The sequence below is a fragment of the Phascolarctos cinereus genome, unplaced genomic scaffold, assembly GCF_003287225.1.
Source record: "Phascolarctos cinereus isolate Bilbo 61053 unplaced genomic scaffold, phaCin_HiC Scaffold_726;HRSCAF=1367, whole genome shotgun sequence".
NCBI lineage: Eukaryota > Metazoa > Chordata > Mammalia > Diprotodontia > Phascolarctidae > Phascolarctos > Phascolarctos cinereus.
Window position 1 is genome coordinate 219,719,774 of NW_027556098.1, and position 20,673 is coordinate 219,740,446.

Sequence of the window (20,673 nt, forward strand, 5' to 3'; positions counted from 1 at the left end):
GTCTTTCATGAACATAATGCTGGACTTACCCTCAGGCATGAGACCTTTGAGCCCTGGAAATCAAACACTCCTGATTATCTTATCATACTCAGCCCTAAACAATGGTTTTTACTGTTTTCACAAGCATTTGTTGTGTTTCTATGTGTGTAGCAGGATAGGCATATGTGAACTAGATTTGGTTCCTGCCTCCTACAAGTAAGAGTTACCTTTTGGACAAACACTGAAATAGATAGCAATAATAACAGCAAGATAAATAGAAAAAATTAAATTAAAACATTTCATTAAGTATGCAATATATTTTTTAGAATATTGAGTGAGTATAAAGTCATAATCCAGAACAAATAAATTATTGCTATTTACTAGTTAGTTTAGCTTTTATTATTTTGTCTTTATTTTAAAATAAAATTGTAGATAGTTTGAATTTTGTGATTTTATTAGAGATTCAGCTGCATAATTTATTGGTATTTGAGAGTATTATTAAGTTTTTATAATAATTATTTTATTTAAATTTTTTTAATTTTAGTTTTATTTGTAGTTTTGTTAGAATTAGAGCATCTGTCCCCATATTACATGACTGTGTCTATTTATTAAATTAATATATACACTGATATGCATATATAGGGATAAGTCATAAGGTTTAGACCATTGAGAGACAATAAGAATGATCCAGTCTAGCTACCTCATTTTAAAGACAAGAAAACTAAATTAGAGAGAGGTTTAAAGTTACCCTGGAATTGTCCTTGCTTATACGCATAGCCAAGCCATCATTCAAGTCCAGTCTTCTAAATCCCAATACAGTGCTATTCCCACAATACTGATGGACATTTAATTTCTTAATGGCTACATTGAAACTACACACTACTTTTTAAAAAAAATTTTGAACATTTTTGTTTAAAGTTTTGAGTTCCAAATTCTATCTCTCCTTCCCTTCTCCCCTCCTTAAAACAGTTAGCAATCAGATATAGGTTATATGTGTGCAATTGTATAAAACATTTCCATTTTAGTCATTTTGTACAAGAAGACTTGAATAAAAGAAGACAAAAGAAAAAAAGTGAAAAATAGCATGTTTCAGTCTGTATTCAAATAATATAGTTTGTTTCTCTGGAGGCAGATAGTATGCTTCATCAATAGTCCTTTGGGATTGTCTTGAATCATTGTATTGCTGAGAATAGTTAAGTCATTCACAGTTCTTTATTTAATAATCTTTCTGTTATTGTGTACAATGTTCTCCTGGTTCTATTCACAACATTCTCCTGGTTCTGTTCACTTCATGCATCAGTTCATGTAAGTCTTTCCAGGTTTTTCTGAAATCATCCTACTTGTCATTGTCTTATAGCACAATGATATTCCATCACAATCATATACCACAGCTTGTTTAGCTCTTGATGATTTTTGGATGTCTTTGGGATATAGACCTAGCAGTGGTATTGCTGGATAGAAGGGTATGCACAGTTTTATAGCCCTTTGGGCATAGTTCGAAATTGTTCTCCAGAATGGCTGGGTCAGTTCACAACTCCACCAGCACTGTATTAGTGTCCCAGTTTTCCCACTTTCCCTCCAATATCCAACATTTTCCTTTTTTGTCATATTAGCCAATCTGATAGGTGTGAGGTGGTACCTCAGAGTTGTTTTAATTTGCGTTACTCTAATCAATAGTGATTTAGAGCATTTTTTCAGATGACTATAGATAGCTTTGATTTCTTTGTCTGAAAACTGCCTGTTCATATCCTTTGACTGTTTATCAACTGGGGAATGACTTGTATTTTTATAAATTTGATTCACTTTTCTACATATTTGAGAAATGAGGCCTTTATCAGAGATACTAGTTGCAAAATTATTTTCCCGGTTTTCCGCTTTCCTTATAATTTTAGTTGCATTAGTTTTGTTTGTATGAAACCTTTTAAATTTTATATAATCAAAATATCTATTTTATATTTTATAATCTGTCTTTATCTTCTTGTGTCTTAAATTCTTCCCTTATTCATAAATCTGGCAGATAAATTATTCCACGCTCTCTTAATTTGCTTGTGGTATCACCCTTAATGTGTAAATCATGTACCCATTTTGACTTTATCTTGGTATACAGTGTGAGGTGTTGGTTTATACCTAGTTTCTGGTGTACTGTTTTCTAGTTTTCCCAGCAGTTTTTGTCAAATAAAGAGTTTTTGTTCCAAAAACTTGCATCTTTTGGTTTATCATATACTAAAGTACTATATTTAATATATTGTAATTTGTACCTAATCTATTCTACTGATCTGCCACTCTGTTTCCTAGCCAGTATCAGATTGTCTTCATAATTACTACTTTATAATACACTTTGAAATCTGGTATGGCTAGACCACTTTCTTTCATTTTTTTTTCATTGATTACCTTTCTATCCTTGAACTTTTGTTCTTTCAGATGAACTTTATTATTATTTTTTCTAGCTCTATAAAATAATTTTTAATAGTTTGATTGGTATGGCACTGTATAGTTATTATTTTAAACAAAAAATGTAGAATAGGAGTTGACTTTGTAGAGGGACATTCACCATCCCTTTTTAAGTTTAGCAAGGAGGATTTTTTAGAGGAAAGGGGAATTCCCAACTTTGCTTTCTGGGAAAGAGTGGATCAGGCTGAAACAGGGTGGCCAATCTAGTCTTCAGAGAAGACACAGAAGTGGGAATGTGATGATTAGATGAAATTGTACCTAAGTTCTCCTCATTCAACAGGGAGGTTTTTGTTGTTGTTGTTGTTTTTAGCATCCTCTATTTGTATAACATGGTGCTAAATATTGTTTGAGATATAGGAGAAATAGAAAACATAGTACCTGCTTTCAGGGAATTTATAATGTAGTTGGGGAGATAAGAATATGCAAGTAAATTTTGAAATAATAGCAAAATGGATAATTAAATATTATATTGTGTGCTGTAGACAATAAATGTCTTAGTTCAGAGGAAGGGACATCTATATAGATTGGAATGGCTAAGGAAGCCTTTTTGGAAGAGTTGATACTTGACCTGGGTAGAATTTAGATATAGGCAGAGCTAATTAGGGAGGGCATTGCACATGAAAGACAAAGCAAGAACAGATGTTTTCCAAGACCATGCTCTGGGACTGCCTTATAGGAAATCCTAAAACATAAATGGAATCTTTTGATGCTTCATTAACCAAGCCCCTTGGATAGTGTCCGAAAGAGACTTTTCATATTCTGAGTTTCCTTCCATATTATTAGAATGTGGTTCCAGCATTTAAAATTTCTATGCAAGTATTAATATTCAAGCATAATAGGCATATCTGTTCATACTTTGTAGAATTATGTGCTATACTTATCCAGCTAGCTTTGAACACTTTCCTTATTTCACTCTATTTCAGCATCCTAAGCCTAATTCTTCAGTTTTTAAAGTATCGATACAAAACATTTCTTTTTATTATAGTTGATGTATGGGGAGACTTATAAAATTAGAAAATGTACAAGTTTAATTTCTATTGTATAATACTGTAGTTGTTTCTTTCTGAGATAATGATTGATTCCTATCCTTCTCCAACTATATGAATAAAAACAATAGAGATGAGATTATCCATTGAATTTTTCTTATGAAGAAGTTTATTTCTTTCCTTTTTCTGAAAAAATTCTCCCTTACAGTTTTGGAGAATTGTCAACTTTTCAACGTTTTCAACTTTTTCTCTGTTTTCTAGGCTTATGTCATCTCTCCAAATGATGATGGACAAACTGACCAGTCAACAAGCATTAGCCATAGTGCTCACAATGGAAGAAATGAATAGCAAAGATTCATATTTGATTGAAAAGTAATTTTATTTTTAATTTCTGATACTGTAACTGAATTGTCCTTTTACTACCATTTCAAGAAAAATATGTGTACTTTAGTACAATTCTTTTTGTATGTCCAAAGGCATGTGGAAAATTGTCCTTTGATTATTTTATAATTTTCTTTTGCAAAGTAGAGAACAGCAGCAATTATACTATAATTTCCTGATTTATAGATGCTTTTAGACCCAAAAAGAACATCATAATGTAGGAAAATGTAGAGGAACAAAAAACATAGGCACTAAATTTCAAAGCATTGGTTGCTATTAAAGGGAATTCATGGCCACGCAGACTTTGAGTTTCCACTAATTATCTACTTTGTGTGTGACCTTGACATTTTCATACACATTTAATATCTCTTTAATTAAACAAAAATTTAGAACAAGAGAAAATACATAGTTTGTTTAATGTTAATTAAATGAAATCAAATCTCTATTATCTAGTTGTTGATTATTTATATCTTTGTTTCCTCTTTCATCCTGCTTGCTTTGGAGCCACCTGAATACTTTTGATCATCTTTATCAGAGAGATGGCTGAGATGAGAGGAGAAAAGGCAATAAATCGTGGTACTTAGTAGTAACTCTGGCAAAGGTTGCTGGCTGGAGGAATTAAATTTAATGGCAACTGTTAGTTTGGGACTAGCTTTGAATTCAAGATACTTTTCTGGTTATTGCTTGTCTGATATAAGCTGCTAAAAATGAAGAATTCATTATAATAATCATTGTTTGACATTGCTTTCAGAATTGCTTCTGTCTTACACAAATACTTGCATGTGTATAAACCAGTGGAACTGGCAAAGATAACCAAAGCCTTGATTTACCTGCATCTTCATAATTCAGAGTTTATTATGATTCTCAGAAGATTCCTACTTAGGTAAGTTTAAAATAAAGCTGTTTGTTTTAGTTTTCGTATGAAAAGCCACCCACAACATTTTTGCAGTTTAGCTGTGTTCAAATGTGAATCTACTGGGATTAAAAATATAGCCACCATGAGAACCTTTGAGGCATAATATTATTTATTATGAATATTATAAAATAATAATATGAAAATACTCCCACTTTGAAGGGCTCAGACTAGGTGGTCTCTGGAGTTCTGCAATTATTATTGGGTCCGATTGATGTCTCTGTAGCCCCCCCCCCACCTATCTTGGACAGTATTCTGTGATTGATGTGTTTTGTCAGGCTTTGGTTGTCTTCTAGCACAGATTCAGGGCTTACTCCCAAGCAGATCTGGTTTCTTGATATTTTTTTGAAAGCTTTATTATAAACATAATATTCAACAACTGTATATCAGACTGACCTTACTTTGTTACTGTTTACATTTAAGTGAATTTAACTTCAGCTTGTAAAATATCTTTTAACTTTTTTTGGTCACTCATCTAAATCTCCATCAAGAGTCTCTGTTTTCATTTAATTTTCCTTAGTGTGGTCATAGTAGGCACTTAGTTCTTCTAGCTTTTTTTTTTTAACTTAGCATTCTTTCATAAAGATCTTCTAGATTTCCATCTATTTCTCATATTTGTGGGTTTTTATTATGTTATACTGTTCTGTTATATCAGTTTATCAGTTTACTTATTTTTGGATGTTTTTCAGTAAAAAATAATACGGCTATGAAAATCTTTGAACGAGAAGCACCTTTTTTTGTTTGTTTTTGATAAATTCACAGGGAGTATATCTAAATATTAGAATTATTAGGTGGCAAAAAATAGAATTATTAGGTGAAAATATAGTTTTTTCATTTTGTGTTGGGTTTTTTATTTGTTTTTGAATTTTTACCACAGCTTTCCACATTGTTCTACCAAAAAAAAATTCTACAAGTTTGCAATTCTATTAGCAATGAATGAATATATGTTTAGCTACAGTCTTGCCATCGAGTTTTTAAATCAGTTTTTGTTGATATCCTTTGTTTTGACATTGCCTAGATTTTCCTGTTTCCCTCCTTTTTCTTGTTCTTAGAGTCATCCCTTATAACAAAGAATATTTTTTAAGCAGAAAAAGAGAAAAAAAATTCTGCAAAATCAACCATCAAAATAAAAAAAAAATCTGCTTTTATTCAGTGTTCCATACTTATGGACCTCCCAGTTGTGTAGATGAGCAAGGGGAACTATCTTCTTATCTCTTCTGTGAGACCAAACTTGAACATTGAGCTTCATTGATTTTAGTAATTTTTTTACCAAGTTGATAAGTGAATGGTGGTAACTCAACAATGTTTTGACTTGCATCTCTTTTATTATTAACAAGGTTAATTATTTTAAAAGATGATTGTTGGCCATCTATATTTCCTGAAAATTGTCTCTTAATACCATTTGATGGTTGGTGGATTGGAAGTCTTTTTGTTTGTTTCTGTTTTCTTTTCTATTTGGATCTGATTTCATTTGTTTAGAGAATTTCTGGTGCAAAAGTTCCTTCTACCAATGCAGATCTGCAACTGTTCTACTATTAATAGTTTTAGTGAGTTGCCAGGAATATGAGAGGTTAAGTGACTTCCCCTGGGTCACACAGCTAGTATGTGTCTGAAGCTGGGCTGGACCCAGGGTCTTACTTCCTCCAAGCCTGTCTCTCTGTCTATTCTGCCACTCTGTCAGATTGGGAATTGCTTTTGTAAAAAACAAAACAAAACAAACCCCCTTAAGTTTCATATATAGCTTATATGTTTTTTTAGAAAATTTTTTAAGAAATCTTTTCTGTACATAAGCACATCTCTCTTATTCCTTATAACCATCTTCTATTTGTTAAATGGAAAAAAAGTCATGTTTCCACCATAAATGAACCTCTGGTATCTTTCAATGACTCAATATTGTTTTATTTTTATCTTCTTCCTCAAATTTGTTTGTATTTTCAATCTATGCCACCACATAGTCTAATCAAACAGATTGTCTGAGTGAGCCCAAACCAGATTAAAACATAATTGGGAGATATTTAACAAAAAAAAATAATTAAAATACAGTAGAATATAGATAATGTTAATGTGTGGTTTTCTAAGTCAATACATGATTCTGCCAAGATCCTTAAGTATGGGTCAGTGGCCCAATTCCTATCTGAGTTTGACATCACTTATCTAGTTAACATATAATGTTTGATTTAATTCAGCTACCACTTATTACTTGATTACTTTAGACAAGGAAATATGTTATGCACTAGGGATTAAAAAAGAACCCCAACAAAAATGAACCAATCCTTTCCTTCAAGGAGCTTACTTTCCATTGGATAGAATAGTAGATGACAACAGTGAACTATTTCTCATCTAATAAATGTCTTGTTTCAACCTAATATAATGTACTTTATGTATAATTTTTTTTATAATGGTGGTTTTGTCCCTTTTTTTTTTATAGTCATTTAAGAAATAGTGTCATTCCTAGTGAAATTTCTATGCTGGTCCGTGTTACTGCCATGCTTCCTTCTCCTCACTTGGATGAATCAGGGCTTTCCCGAATGGAATCCATTTTACCCCAGTGTAGTTTGAGTGATCTCAGTACTTTTGCATCATCTCTTTCAACATGGATTCAACATGACCGTTCACATCTGGACAATATTTGTCGGAAAAATATCAGACTACTTCCACAATTAAATACTTATGGCTATCAGAGATTACAAAAAGCCAACAATTTGAATGTGTTGTGGGAAGAACTTAAATTTGTTCATGGAGAATGGTTTGAGGAAGAACTTCTTGAGGAAACACTTGTCACCTTGCAACGCTTGAGTGACCAAATCACATACACAAACGTTGCCAACTTATCAGCTTTTATTGTCAAGACTAACTACCTTAGTGCTCCGATGCTTGACAAGATAGCTTCTGTGACAGTCCAGCACATCAGTAAGGTACTAGTAGAATTTCAACGTTTCATGTTAAGCTTATGTAAATGTTACAGTGCATACAGTGAATTGTAATGGGGGGAGTGTTGAGCTTTGAGTCAAATCTCACTGCCAACTTGGGTAAGTCATGATCTCTGTGCACCTCTAAGTTATAGATTGATTGTATATGATCTGCATACCCACACCATAGTTCCTCATAATGATAAAATCATAGATGCTATTGGTACTATTAGTATAAATATTATATTAACTATTGGTATATATTATTATTAATTTTACTAATACTAAAATAGTAATACTATTTAGTATTAGTATGATTACATGTGCATATAATAATAAAATAGTAATACTATTTAGTATTAGTATGATTACATGATTTTGTGTGGTTTATTAGTAGAGCCGTCCTGAGCCCGTGTGTTACATTTGGAGTCATTCTGTGATTTCTAGTTTGGTTCTCCATCTTTTTCTGTTAGCAATTAGACTGGTTTTCTCAGCTCCAGCCCTCACACTCTCTCACCTGCCACCATCACTTTATCATATAGTTACCCATCAGTAGCGCAACAGCTGTTGAACATGGAAAAGAATGTAGGTTATCCAGTAACTTTTGAGTACTCAAGATTTGTCTGAGTATCTTCATGAAGTAAGAAAGATGAGTGAGAAAATCCATCCTAATCCACTGAGCTCTGAGAACACACAACGATAAAAATAAAATGTTCTCTGCCCTGAAGGAGTCTACCTTCTATTGGATAGCATTCAGCATATCAAAATGAACTTGAAAATCATTCCTTTCAACTAACGTGTTGCTTGATGATATAAATATTGTACAATGTGCAATGGGATTCATTTCTGGAGACTGGATTATTTATGTCATGGTGAAATCTTTAATAAAGCCATATATTAATTCTGGGTGAGATGATAATGAAAACTTCTAGCATTATACCTTTAGATGTCTTCAAATGACTACATCTCATAGCATAGAAAAATAAATTTCAGTTCTCAGTTTTTAAAATCTCAGTCATTTCTGCTTTTGTTTCTATTTACACCTTCAAAATTCAACATAAATTGCTAAATGAAGATTATCTTCTAGTCTGTATTTTTTTAAAAAAGGATGGCTTTTCCTATTGAATATTTAATATTATCTTTGGTTCTTGAGATGCCATGGTTTTTATCTGGCATTTTGTAAGATACAGTTTTATTCTGGATATGAGAATTGTTGACTTGAATAAAATAATTTTGTTGAACTACAATGAAGTCCTGAATATTAAAAGTTTAAAAAAAACCTCTTCCAATTGCATAATAATCTGATTATGTAAAAGTATCAAGTATTCCAAATGTTAGCCCTGTATTGGTTTAATTTTTCATTTGTGGACAAGTTGAAATCTTCGTCATTGGAGGGAAATCCTGAATTGATGACATTATAGGTTCATTGGAGTATTTGGGTATGTCTAGTAATAATTCTGAGGGAACTTTTATCACTAATAAATTATTTTATTAAATGTGATGCACATCAATTTCTAGATTTTGCATCTTCTTTGATCCTTGTGTTACTACTAATGGAGTTAAAAACTAAGTAATGAAATGGCTAAATGGATCATAGTATGAGGGAGAAGAGAATCCATAAACTGGGAAATCCACCATCTTTATAAGTGACACATAGCTGTAGATTTTTTAAGAATCAAGCTTCTTTAGAAAGTTGTACTAGATGGCATCTAAGGCCTCTTCCTGCTCCAAGTCTATGATTCTATAATTTGGTTGCTTTACTGAATTATTATTTAAAACCTAACAACTTTGTTCTTTTTGTTCAGATCCATCCTTTGGCGCTCCATTCTATCTTACTTCCCTTCAGTGTCCTTAACTATGATCCACCCCAAAAGGATGAATTCTTTGGAGCCTGTATCCAGTGCCTTAACTCACATTTAAGTAGGTGTATTATGTTGAAATGAACTGTTGGGTTGGAGAATGTTTTCACTGTGCAGTTTTAAGATGAACATCAAAGTCTGGTCATAAAGAAAAAAATTCCTTGTTGAGTACTTTTAAAAAATCAATTTGAGTCAGTTGCTATCCATATTCAATATGTATTATAAACTATACTCTTTACTCTATCTTCATTCCCAATGGATCTAGCCTCTGTCATATTTAATGGAAGATGGACTTAAACCTTGACCTCACTTTCCCCAAACTGAGTTTTGGGAGCTCCTTAATGCTTACCACATAATAATATTTCATTATAGCCATATATCATAATTTTCCCCTTATTATTCTTCAATCAGTGGGTCCTCTTTATTTTCATTTCTCTGTTCACAGAGTGCTGCTATGCATATTTTGGCATATACTGGGCCTTTGTTTCTGTCTTTTGATTTCCCTGGATTATATGTCCAGGAGTAGAATTGCTGGACCATAGTATTTGGATGATTTAGTCACTTTTCTTAGTTTACATTCAACTGGGGGAGACAATATATACTTATAAGCATATATGTGTGTACGTATGTATGCGTGTATATATGTATATGTGTATGTACATACACACACACACCCACACCCACACACACCCACACACACACACACACACACAACACCCACACACACACACACACACACACACACACGATGTCTGGCTGGATGGTACAGGATGTAAAGGGGAATTGATTTCTAAGAAGACTATCAGGATAAGTTGGAGCCAGGTTGTGAAGTACTTGAAGTACCAAATGCAGGAATTTTTATTTGATCCTAGCTGTAATAGGGAGCCACTGGAATTATTGAGCAGTGATATGGTCTGTGCTAGTAAATAAACATTTGTTAACTGCTAGCTATGACCAAACACTATGCTAAGGGCTGGGGATACAAATAAGAAAATAAAAAAGACAATCCCTGCCCCCAGGGATCTTGCATTCTGGGGGAGGGGAGGAACAGAGATGGAGAGAAGAGAGCTAAAAAGGAGTTGTGGGGGGAGGGAAGAGAAAGTGGTACCGGGAGGGAGGGCATGGTAAACTCCAGTCTAAGGAGAGCAGCTGATGGGAAACAAAAAGTTGGTGGAGCTCCAAACCCTCTTTAAACAGAAGCTTTGGGAGGAGTTCTTTGTTCTTTTCTTTAGCCCAGGGGTGGGGAATCTGTGGCCTCGAGGCCACGTGTGGCCCTTTGACTGAATCCAAACTTCACTAGTTTCAGACACTTGAGGACTTAGAGGGCCACATCCCAGCCTCAAGGTCACAGGTTCCCACCCCTGCTCTAGCCTTTCAGTCAGAGGGGCAGAGAGTTCTGAAGAGGTGTGAGAACTAAAGCTGATGAAATCTGGGAGGGTTGATGAGTTTAAATGATGGAAAGCTTTCTTGGGTGCTTAATGATAGCGGAGTCCAAGTCCAAGTAGTCAAGCTGGTGAGAAAAAATGTGCTGCAGGAAGGAACTTTCCCAGCTTAGTGGAGGATGGACAGGAGATGACCAGAGAGGTAACCCAGAATTCTCAAAAACTGTCAGTAGAGTATGTGCTCTGTAAGATTTTGTCCAGCTAGAAGGACCTTGGGTGACAGGTTGTGTGTCTGCCATCTGTTGGCTAGGGAGGCACCAGGAAGTGGCCATTAGATGATGGTTTTTCACCATAGCAATGCCTGAAGCTAGAGGGACAGTGATCTGTGTCAGCGGAGGAGTAGTCACATCAAGGAGATTCAGTTCAGTAGGCAATTATTAAGTGCCTACTTTGTGCAAGACACTCAGCTGGGCACTGGGGATACAAAGAGAAAATGGAAAGTAGCCTTCTTTCCTCAAGGAGTTTACATTCTCTTGCAAATCACTAGTATTTCATCAAAGCAAAAATGGTTGCTTTTTTAGTTTGATCAGACTAGTACAAAAAAGAGGGCCTGGAATTGTTACCTTACTCTTTTGGACTGTTTTTATTTCAGTAGCTGTATAGTCACTGTATTTTTTATTGCTGCTACCAGAGTATATTGGATACCTAGAACTTCCAGTTAGGGGGTTGTTTGAGAGTCACTTAGCTCTGTCTTCTCATTTTATACCTACATATACATCATAAACATATAGTTGTTCAGTTGTTTCTGTCATTTCTGACTCTTCGTGACCCCCATTTGGGTTTTTTTTGGCGAAGATACTGGAGTGGTTTGCCAGTTCCTTCTCCAGCCCATTTTACAGATGAGGAAACTGAGGCAAATAGGGTTAAGTGACACCCAGGATCACACAGCTAGGAAGTGTCTGAGGCCAGATTTGAATTCAGGAAGATGAATCTTCTTGACTCCAGGCCTAGTGCTGTATCCTCTGTGCCATACACATACATATATGTGCATATATATGTGTGTATATATGTACACACCACATTATACACATATGTGCATATGCGAATACTTACATATGTGTGTGTACATGTGTATCAGAGCAGCCCAGAGTGTAGCCAGTTGGGTCCTATGCCATTGGGTCCTATGCCATTGACAAGTGACTCAGAGGGACAGCTTAGAGGGAAAGAGGTGGTTTGACCAGCTGGTGCTAGAAGTCCTATAAGCACTCCACTGTGACCACAGCAATGTGTGTAGTAGCTTCTCCTGAGTGCCACCCTCCCCAGTACCTCCTCCCCACCCCCACCAGTGGTCCCACCTCCTCCCCATTCTCCCCATTTATACACTTTACCATACATTTACCCAGGTTACTCTTTTGTGATATTTTTCCTTCAAAGGTCTCTTGGATAATTAATTTTAACATCCTCTGTGTAAAAATCTGTGAACTGTCCAGGGCGCTGCACCTTTTTTAATGAGTACCCTGGTACTTTTATGAGTATTTCCTTTAAGAATCGTATTTTCTTTCCAGGTCTCTTTGAACCTCATATCTTGGTGTTTCTTGGCTTTACATTGGCCCTTGCTGAGTGTTTTCCAGAAGATCTGATAAAGGCAGTATTTAACATTGAATTCCTAGCCAAATTGGACTTACACCTTCAGTGTGCGTATCTATGACATTAAAAAAAATCCATTATGTATATTTCATATATAGACCTCCAGCCCAGCTGAACTGAAATTTTTTTTTAATGTAATTTAAGGTGTTAGGACGTGTGGTAGGTCCTAATCACTTCTAACCATACGGTTATTTTAAGTAATATTTACAAAAGGCAGCGAGGTGTAATGGGTGCATTGGCATCCTGCCTTTGACACTTGCTGGCTATGTGATCAAAAAATAGTTTATATACAATATCAAGTACATTGCTGAAGGACACCCCCTTCAAAAAAGAAGAAAAGCCCCATGTCCTCTAAGATCATAATAAAAATGAACTTCATTTTTTCACTTTTTTGCTTAAAAAAATTATGACAAAATGTATCACTAACATGGTGGGTTTATCAGCAAATGTTTCATAAGGTCTCACCAAATTCTAGGCCCTGTCCTAGGTGCTAGCAGTTCAAAGACAAAAATGAAGTGTTTCCTGCCTTCAAAAAGCTTACATTTTATTGGGGGGTAGCCACCATATACACACATAAACACAAACATAAATATAATTTTTTTATAGGGGGAGCAGGATTGGCTTCAGCAGCTGGGGATTAGGAAAGGTCTCATGTGGAAGGTATTTGAACTGAGTTTTGAAGGAAACTAGGGTATTCTAGGAGGTGGGAAGGTGGGGAATACATTCCAGGTATGGGGGATAGTCTGTGTTAATAGAGTGTTTATGAGGTACCAGGATTAGATTTTAATTCTAATTAGTGTTTTAAATTTCAGATGTACCTCCTTTCTTAAATACGAGAATCCACAGTCGTCTCATGGAATTTAATAGAGCAGTCTGTTTGGAATGCCCTGAACTTGAAATTCCTTGGTTTCATGACCATTACTGTCAGCAACAGTACAGTAAAGGTTTGAATTTCTTTCTTTCTCTCTCCTTTCTTTCTTTCTTTCTTTCTTTCTTTCTTTCTTTCTTTCTTTCTTTCTTTCTTTCTTTCTTTCTTTCTTTCTTTCTTTCTTTCTTTCTTTCTTTCTTCCTTCCTTCCTTCCTTCCTTCCTTCCTTCCTTCCTTCTTCCTTCCTTCCTTCCTTCCTTCCTTCCTTCCTTCCTTCCTTCTTTCTTTCTTTCTTTCTTTTTTCTTTCTTTCTTTCTTTCTTTCTTTCTTTTCTTTCTTTCTTTCTTTCTTTCTTTCTTTTCTTTCTTTCTTTCTTTCTTTCTTTCTTCTCTTTCTTTCTTTCTTTTCTTTCTTTCTTTCTTTCTTTCTTTCTTTCTTTCTTTTCTTTCTTTCTTTCTTTCTTTCTTCCTTCCTTCCTTCCTTCCTTCCTTCCTTCCTTCCTTCCTTTCTTTCTTCAACTCTAAATATATTTTTATTTTTATTTTTTTTTGCTTTTTTTTTTTTTGCGAGGCAATCGGGGTTAAGTGACTTGCCCAGGGTCACACAGCTAGTGAGTATCCTGTGTCTGAGGCCACATTTGAACTCAGGTCCTCCTGACTCCAGGGCTAATGATCTGTTCCTTGCACCACCTAACTTGCCCACTCTAAATATATTTTTAAACTTTTAAATTATTTATTTAGTATTTTATTTCCCCCCCCAATTACATGTAAAAACAATTTGTAACATTGATTTTTTAAAATTTTGAATTCCAAATTCTCTCCCTCTCTCCTTCCCTTGAGAGAGGCAAGCAACTTAATATAGATTATATATGTGTGGTCATGCAAAACATATTTCCATATTAATCATGTTGTGAAAAAAAACAAAGACTAAAAAAAACACCAAGAAAATTAAAGAAAGTGAAACATGGCATGCTTTGATATGCATTCAAATTCCATCAGTTCTTTCTCTGGAGATGGATAGCATTTTTCATCCTAAGTTCTTCATAATTTTCTTGGATCACTGTATTGCTGAGAATAGCTAAGTCATTCACAGTTGATCATCTTGCAATTTTTTATGTTCACTCTGAGCCAGGAGGGCCCAAAAGTCATTAAGTGGTACTTGGGTGGGGACCTATTGTTGTCCAGTTCATGAGATCCAGAGTGAATTGGGTTTAAGGTATACTCTTTGCTCTCTGAGAGAGAAATCCAGCCAGTGAACCCCAAGTTAACTGGATAGGTTTTGACCATGAAAATTTACCTTCCTTTGGGCAGAACACCGAAGGAGAGGAAGAGGGTGTATTTTTGAAATACGTTAATACCTTTAAAAAAGTCTTATCACTATTTGCCAGCTCTCCTCATCCCTCAAATAGAAGTCTTCCCTTGTAATAAATAACTATGATCAATCAAAACAAATAAACATATTTGTTATATCTGAAAATGTGCAGCTCTTCCTTCACCTCCAGTCCATCATCGTTGTACTAGGTGTGGGAGGCATGCTCCACCATCAGGTGCTCCACTTTATTTTAGCAAGATCTTAAAAATGGTGTACAGACTGGTTTTTAATTCAATCTTTCAAACAATATGAGAAGTTACTGTTCTTATAAGGTTTAGGCTTATAGAAACAGTCAAAATTTTGTTTCTATTTTGTGGAATTGTTTAGGATAATTTTTATTCTGAGGTTAAAAAAGCTGTCTTTAAATAAAGTAATTTTTCTTTTCTTTTAGTTAATGACAGAATCAATGCACTACAACACCAGGTTTATAAAATGCTGGGAGAAATCTTAGGAGGACCCAGTTATGCAAAACCGTCAGCTCTCACACCTTATGGATACATAGTGGGTAAGTCATTGATAGTTAACAAGACCAAAATAATGTAAAAATCACTTTATTAGTGTTAGAACATGAAAAAGAAACATGAAGAGCTTTCTTTCTTTCTTTTTTTTTTTAAACTCTAAGCATTCATATATTCATTCATTCCCTCTGCATTGGCTGAAGCATTGAGTTAAGTCTTTAGGGGATTAATGGAGATGTTTGAGTTATGGCCTCAGTCTTGAAGAGATTGATAGTCACTTAGAGGAAATATGATGTTCAAAGTAACTGTGCTTCAGGGTAGAGAAAGATACCATGTGCTTTGAAAGTTTAGGGGAGGCAAGGGATCAAGGGAAGCATCCTGGGGGTGGCGGCCTTGGAGCTGGGCTTTGCATAATGGCTGTGATTTAAAACATCCATAGAAAGTGGGGTAATGCTTTCCAAGCTTCGTGAATGGCAGGACAAAGATATGGGGACATGTGTTTGAGTAATGGCAAAGGGGCCCAGTTTAACTAGGACATGTGAAGGGAAGAAATGAGAGAGGAACTTCAAAGGTTGAGCTGCCCTCAGATTGTGGAGGATCCTGAATGCTAGGCTAAGAAATCTGGACTTTCATTTAGAAGACAGTTAGGGACCATTGGAGGTTTTTAGGAGTTGGAGAGGGACGCACTCAGAGATGTGCATTAGGAAAATTTGGCTGCAGTGTTCAGGATGGATTGGAGTGAGAAGAGACTGGAGGCAGGAGTGACATTGGTTGGGAGGCTATAGAAGTCCAGCGGAGAGGTAATGGGGTCCTGAACAAGCGTGGTGGCTAGGTGGCATTGGGAATGGTAAAGAGAGGACAAATACAAGAGACATTGCTGAGATAGAAGTGATAGGACTTGGAGGTTTTTTTGCTTGTGGATTTTGAAGAAGTCAGAGAGAATTTGAAGGTTTTGAACACAGGTGACTAAGACAACCAACAGACATGAAGTCAGAAAGAGGAGTGGGGGGATAGAGATAATTAGTTTAAAATGTGTTGACTTTGAGGTACTAGTGGACAGAGAAGAGGACATAAGAGGCTAGTTCAAATTCAAGCTCCAATCCTGACTCACTGTGTCTTACTGATTGTATGATGGCAAGCAAGTCATTAAACTTTTTAATTATTTAGTATTATTTAAACTGTGTCTCAGTCTTCTTCATCTGCAAAATGTGAATATTTTTACTGGAGAGGGAGCATAGCATAAGTGGATAGAGAACTGGTCTTGGAACCAGGAAGACCTGGGTTCAAGTCCTGCCTCTGACATATACTATTTGTGTGACCCTGGGCAGAACACTGAGAGTATTCTCTCAGTGCTTTAGGCCAGGGCTTCTTAAACTTTTCCCACTTCTGCAGCATTGTGTAGCCTGAGGGCCCGCACAGTTGCAAAGTGTGCATACTTTGTGTTTAGAACCAAGGCTGCAGTGAAGTTGCCCGGTGCAATACAGGTGAGCACTGCTAGAAATACCTTGGATTCATTATGTGTTTGATTTTTAATGAATTTTTGGTGGCTGTGCATTCAGAAACCTTCTACTGTTGCCAAATTTTTCGTGACCCCACATGAGGTGGAAACACATAGTTTAAGAAGTGCTGCTTTATAATAACAAAAAGAAAAAAGAAGAAGAAGAAGAAGTGCTGTTTTAGGCAACTGTTAAGACTCTGAGTTGGGGCAGCTAGGTGGCCCAGTGGATAGAACACTGGCCCTGGAGTCAGGAGGACCTGAGTTCAAATGTGACCTAAGACATTTACTAGCTGTGTGACCCTGGGTAAGTCACTGAACCCTAATAGCCTCCAAAAAAATGAAAGCTTCTAAGTTGCAGGGTAGTTGCTGACCTGCATTAGTAGAGGAAGGGTTTTTTTTTTTCATCCAGGAATTCCCTCTATTGACAAAATCATAGCTCCAGCCCCTATCCCCAACATTCATACTTTTTACATTATGTGACTACTCTGAGAACAGTACTCTGTGTATCTCTTTATACAAACACGTGTATATGTATATTTATATAGTGCTTCAACCACTTTAATATAACATATAGGGAGTAATATCTATAGAAACTGAAAGTGTGAGTCTAAAGTTTGGGGAAGCTTGGGGGGGGTGATATGTTTTGGGGAGTGGATGAGGTTGCCAAAGAAGAAACTGTTGATTGAGAAAAGGACCAAGACCATATCCTTGGTCATATTTAGGAGCCGAGAGGAGGAAGAGGGGACAGAGAGGTAGGGGCCAGAGATATGAGAGGAGAAATTGGTTGGGGGGTAGGTTTTAATACTTGAAGAAAAAAGTTTATTGCTAGTTTTTTTGTTTTTTTGGGTTTTTTTTTGTTTTGCATCATAGTCATTTCCAGATTTATACTGAACATTACATCCCTTGTGTCAAAGATATTAAATAGTTAAAACCAACCAATAGTATCACCATATCTGAAGGTATAGGCAACATTCTGCACTCATCCCCAACCTTTCTGTGAAGTGGAGGAAACTATGTTTCATTAATTATTCAGGGAGAAGAAATTTGAAAGAGTAGTGTCATTAATCCTACTAAGGGATGAGAAGGTAAAAAGGAAACATTGTTCGGGGTCTTGCTGCAAGAGGAGGGTTTGGTGCTTGAAGACTGAAGGACAGGCAGCTGGATTTGGTGATCGACATACAATTGGCAGTTTTTAAAAAGAGCAGTTTCAGTTCCAAAGTGCTCCTATTAAATAAAATCCAGCCTTCTTAGCCTAGCATTCAGGAGCCTCCACAATCTGGGGGCAACTCAACCTTTGAAGTTCCTTTCTTACTTCTTCCCATCATGTGTCCTGGAAACCTGATGATTGCAAGGGTTTGAGGATCCCTTGGAGACGGTGAGGAAGTAGAGGCAGTGAACGTGGACTACTTTTTCTAATAATTTTAAGGAAAAGGAAATGGAGAAATTGTCTAAAGAGACTTAATGTGGATATACAGGGAACTCATAAACTGCCTCAGATTTTTAAAAGACAAATGGTTAATGTAGTTATTTGTCTTTTATAGTCTTTTATTGTTATAAAAATAAGAATAAAGGTTGGCTTTGGAAAAAAATTGAAAAAATTCACCTCATTCTTTTCATTGCAGAGATTGGGTATCATTGGGATGGAACATTGACATACACTGTCAAAAATGGTCATTGTGTTGGTTAGTTTTTTTTTTAATCTTTGTTATAAGAGGTAACTTGTTTGTTAGGCAGTGGGGAAAGAATATATTTGGATATAAATGTGAGGTAAAATCAAAAGTCATAAAGAAAATTTTTAAAAAGAGACATGTGCAAAAGGTAGATAGATGCAAGATCATGCAACTGAGGATGAATATAAAAGTTTGCAATAATCCTGTAAAAATTGTGTCAGTCACCAGGCCCAGAGGTGAATTCCATCTAGGGTGCTGAAAGACTGATGAATGTGATTGATGAGCTCCTGTAATTAATCTCTGGATAATCAAGGAGAATGGGAGAAATGATGAAGCTCTGGAGGAGGGTAAATGTCCTGATTTTTGAAAAAAGGAAGACCAGAATGGCTTCATGAAGAGGCCAAACCAGACCAATTCAATTTCTTTTTTTGACAAGGAAATCAACAGAGTGCCTTAGACCAGTGGTGTCAAACTCAAATACAAATAAAGGCCATTAATCCATACACAAGGATCCTTTTGGGCCACGTATTGGCTTAGTTTTAAAATGCAATATTATCTACATTTTGTTGTTTTTTTGTTTATTTTGTTAAATGTTTTCCAGTTACATTTTGATCTGGTTTGGGCTACACTCAGGAGTGTTTTGTGGACATTTGATACTTCTGCCTTAAACAAAGTTTACCTCAATTTTAGCAATGCATTTGACAGTGTTTATCATAGTATCCTTGTGAACAAGGTGAAAGGATGTGGGCTAGGTGATAATATACTTACATGGATCCAGAATTGGCCGAATGTCTGTAGCCAAAGAGGAGCCATGAATAATTTGATGTCAGCATGGAAGAAGGTCTCTACTGAGTGACCCAAATGATATAAAGCATTGTGCTTTCTTGTACTGTTCACATTTTTATCAGGGACTTGGCTGAAAGCTTAGATGGCGCGTTCATCAGATTTGCAGATGACACAAAGCTGAGAGAAATAGTTTAACATGTTAAACAGAATTGGATTCCTAAAAATTCTAACTAGAATGTTAAATTAGAATGCTGGTTCCCCACCCCTGTTAAAGGTAAAATTTAATAGGGATAAATGTAAATTCAGCCTTGGGTTTAAGAAATCAGCTTCACAAGTTGACTGGATAGCATTTGATCTGAAAAAAAAAATCTGGAGGTTTTTAATGAACGGCAGACTTAATATGCACAGGCAAAACGATGTGGCACGCTCAAAAGAAGAGAAGGATAGGGCGCAGGACAAGGGAGGAGATAGTCCTACCGTACTTGGTGATCAGAAGGAATGAAGGGACCTAAAACCATGCCATAAGAATGATTAAATGAACTGGAGGAGAGAGAACTTGAAGGTGAGGAGAGGAATGATTACTGTCTCCAAATATTCAAAGGGCTTGCAATTAAAAAGCTATTAGATACTATATGTAATTTCAAAAGTCAGAACCAGTGCCAATGGGTGAAACTTATAGGGAGATAGGTTTTAGCTAAATATAAAGATCTTATTAACAATTAGAATTCTTAAAAAATGGAAAGAACTGCTTTGTGAGCCAGTTAGGTGGCTTATTGGATAGAGCACTGGGCCTGGAGTCAGTAAGACCTGAGTTCAAATTTGAACTCAGACACCCCAGGTAAGTCACTTAACCTTTATCTGCCTTAGTTTCCTCAGCTGTAAAATGGGGATCATAATAGCACGTGCTTCACGCAGTTGTTGGATCAAATGAGATGATAATTAGAAAAGTGCCCAGCACATAGTAATTGCTTAATAAATGCTTGTTCCCACCCCCCCACCCTGTCCCTTTCCATCCCCCATTAATGAGCTCCCCATTACTAGATGTGCTTATTCAAGCCGAATGAATAATCAGGAATAATACAGAGGGGATTCTTACACATTGGATGGGAGATTGAACTAGATGACTTCTAAAGTTGATATATAATAAATGTCTTATAGATTTCTCTTCCTTCATTGAAAATGTGAACAGTATAAAAATAGATTAATTTGTACTATTTCTAGCTTAGTATATGTGATATAATTAGTCTTTCAGGAGATGCAATATTTGCTAATAAAGGGTAAATTAAGATTTGACCAAGTCAGTGCTTCATTTTCCCTAATTGTGAAAGGACATTAATCTCCCCCTCTGGTTCTCATATTAGGGATTAAAAGAAATGCATTTTTGTTAATGCATTCTGAACTAGCCCAGTGTTGGAGATGGACATGTTAATCTTCATTTTGCCAGGTAGTAAATGAGTTCTGGTTGCTTATTAGAGTATTAGACTGAGAGTCGGGAAGAACTGAATCCTGCTCCCAC

At 35.8% G+C, this 20,673-nt stretch overlaps 1 protein-coding gene across 4 annotated transcripts in view; it reads left to right on the plus strand.

Annotated features, from left to right (window-relative positions):
- Window positions 1-20,673, plus strand: part of FASTKD1 (FAST kinase domains 1) — a 46,794-nt gene that overhangs the window by 24,098 nt on the left and 2,023 nt on the right. For all 4 annotated transcript variants that reach the window (XR_002325431.2, XM_020990920.2, XM_020990919.2 and 1 more), the window contains 7 exons: window positions 3,678-3,788; window positions 4,549-4,680; window positions 7,139-7,625; window positions 9,425-9,539; window positions 12,426-12,554; window positions 13,320-13,451; window positions 15,137-15,250. Coding sequence is in view for 3 of the 4 variants with exons in the window: in XM_020990920.2 (XP_020846579.1) it covers window positions 3,678-3,788; window positions 4,549-4,680; window positions 7,139-7,625; window positions 9,425-9,539; window positions 12,426-12,554; window positions 13,320-13,451; window positions 15,137-15,250 (1,220 nt within the window). In the remaining variant the exon portion in view is untranslated. The remainder of the gene's footprint in view (window positions 1-3,677; window positions 3,789-4,548; window positions 4,681-7,138; window positions 7,626-9,424; window positions 9,540-12,425; window positions 12,555-13,319; window positions 13,452-15,136; window positions 15,251-20,673) is intronic.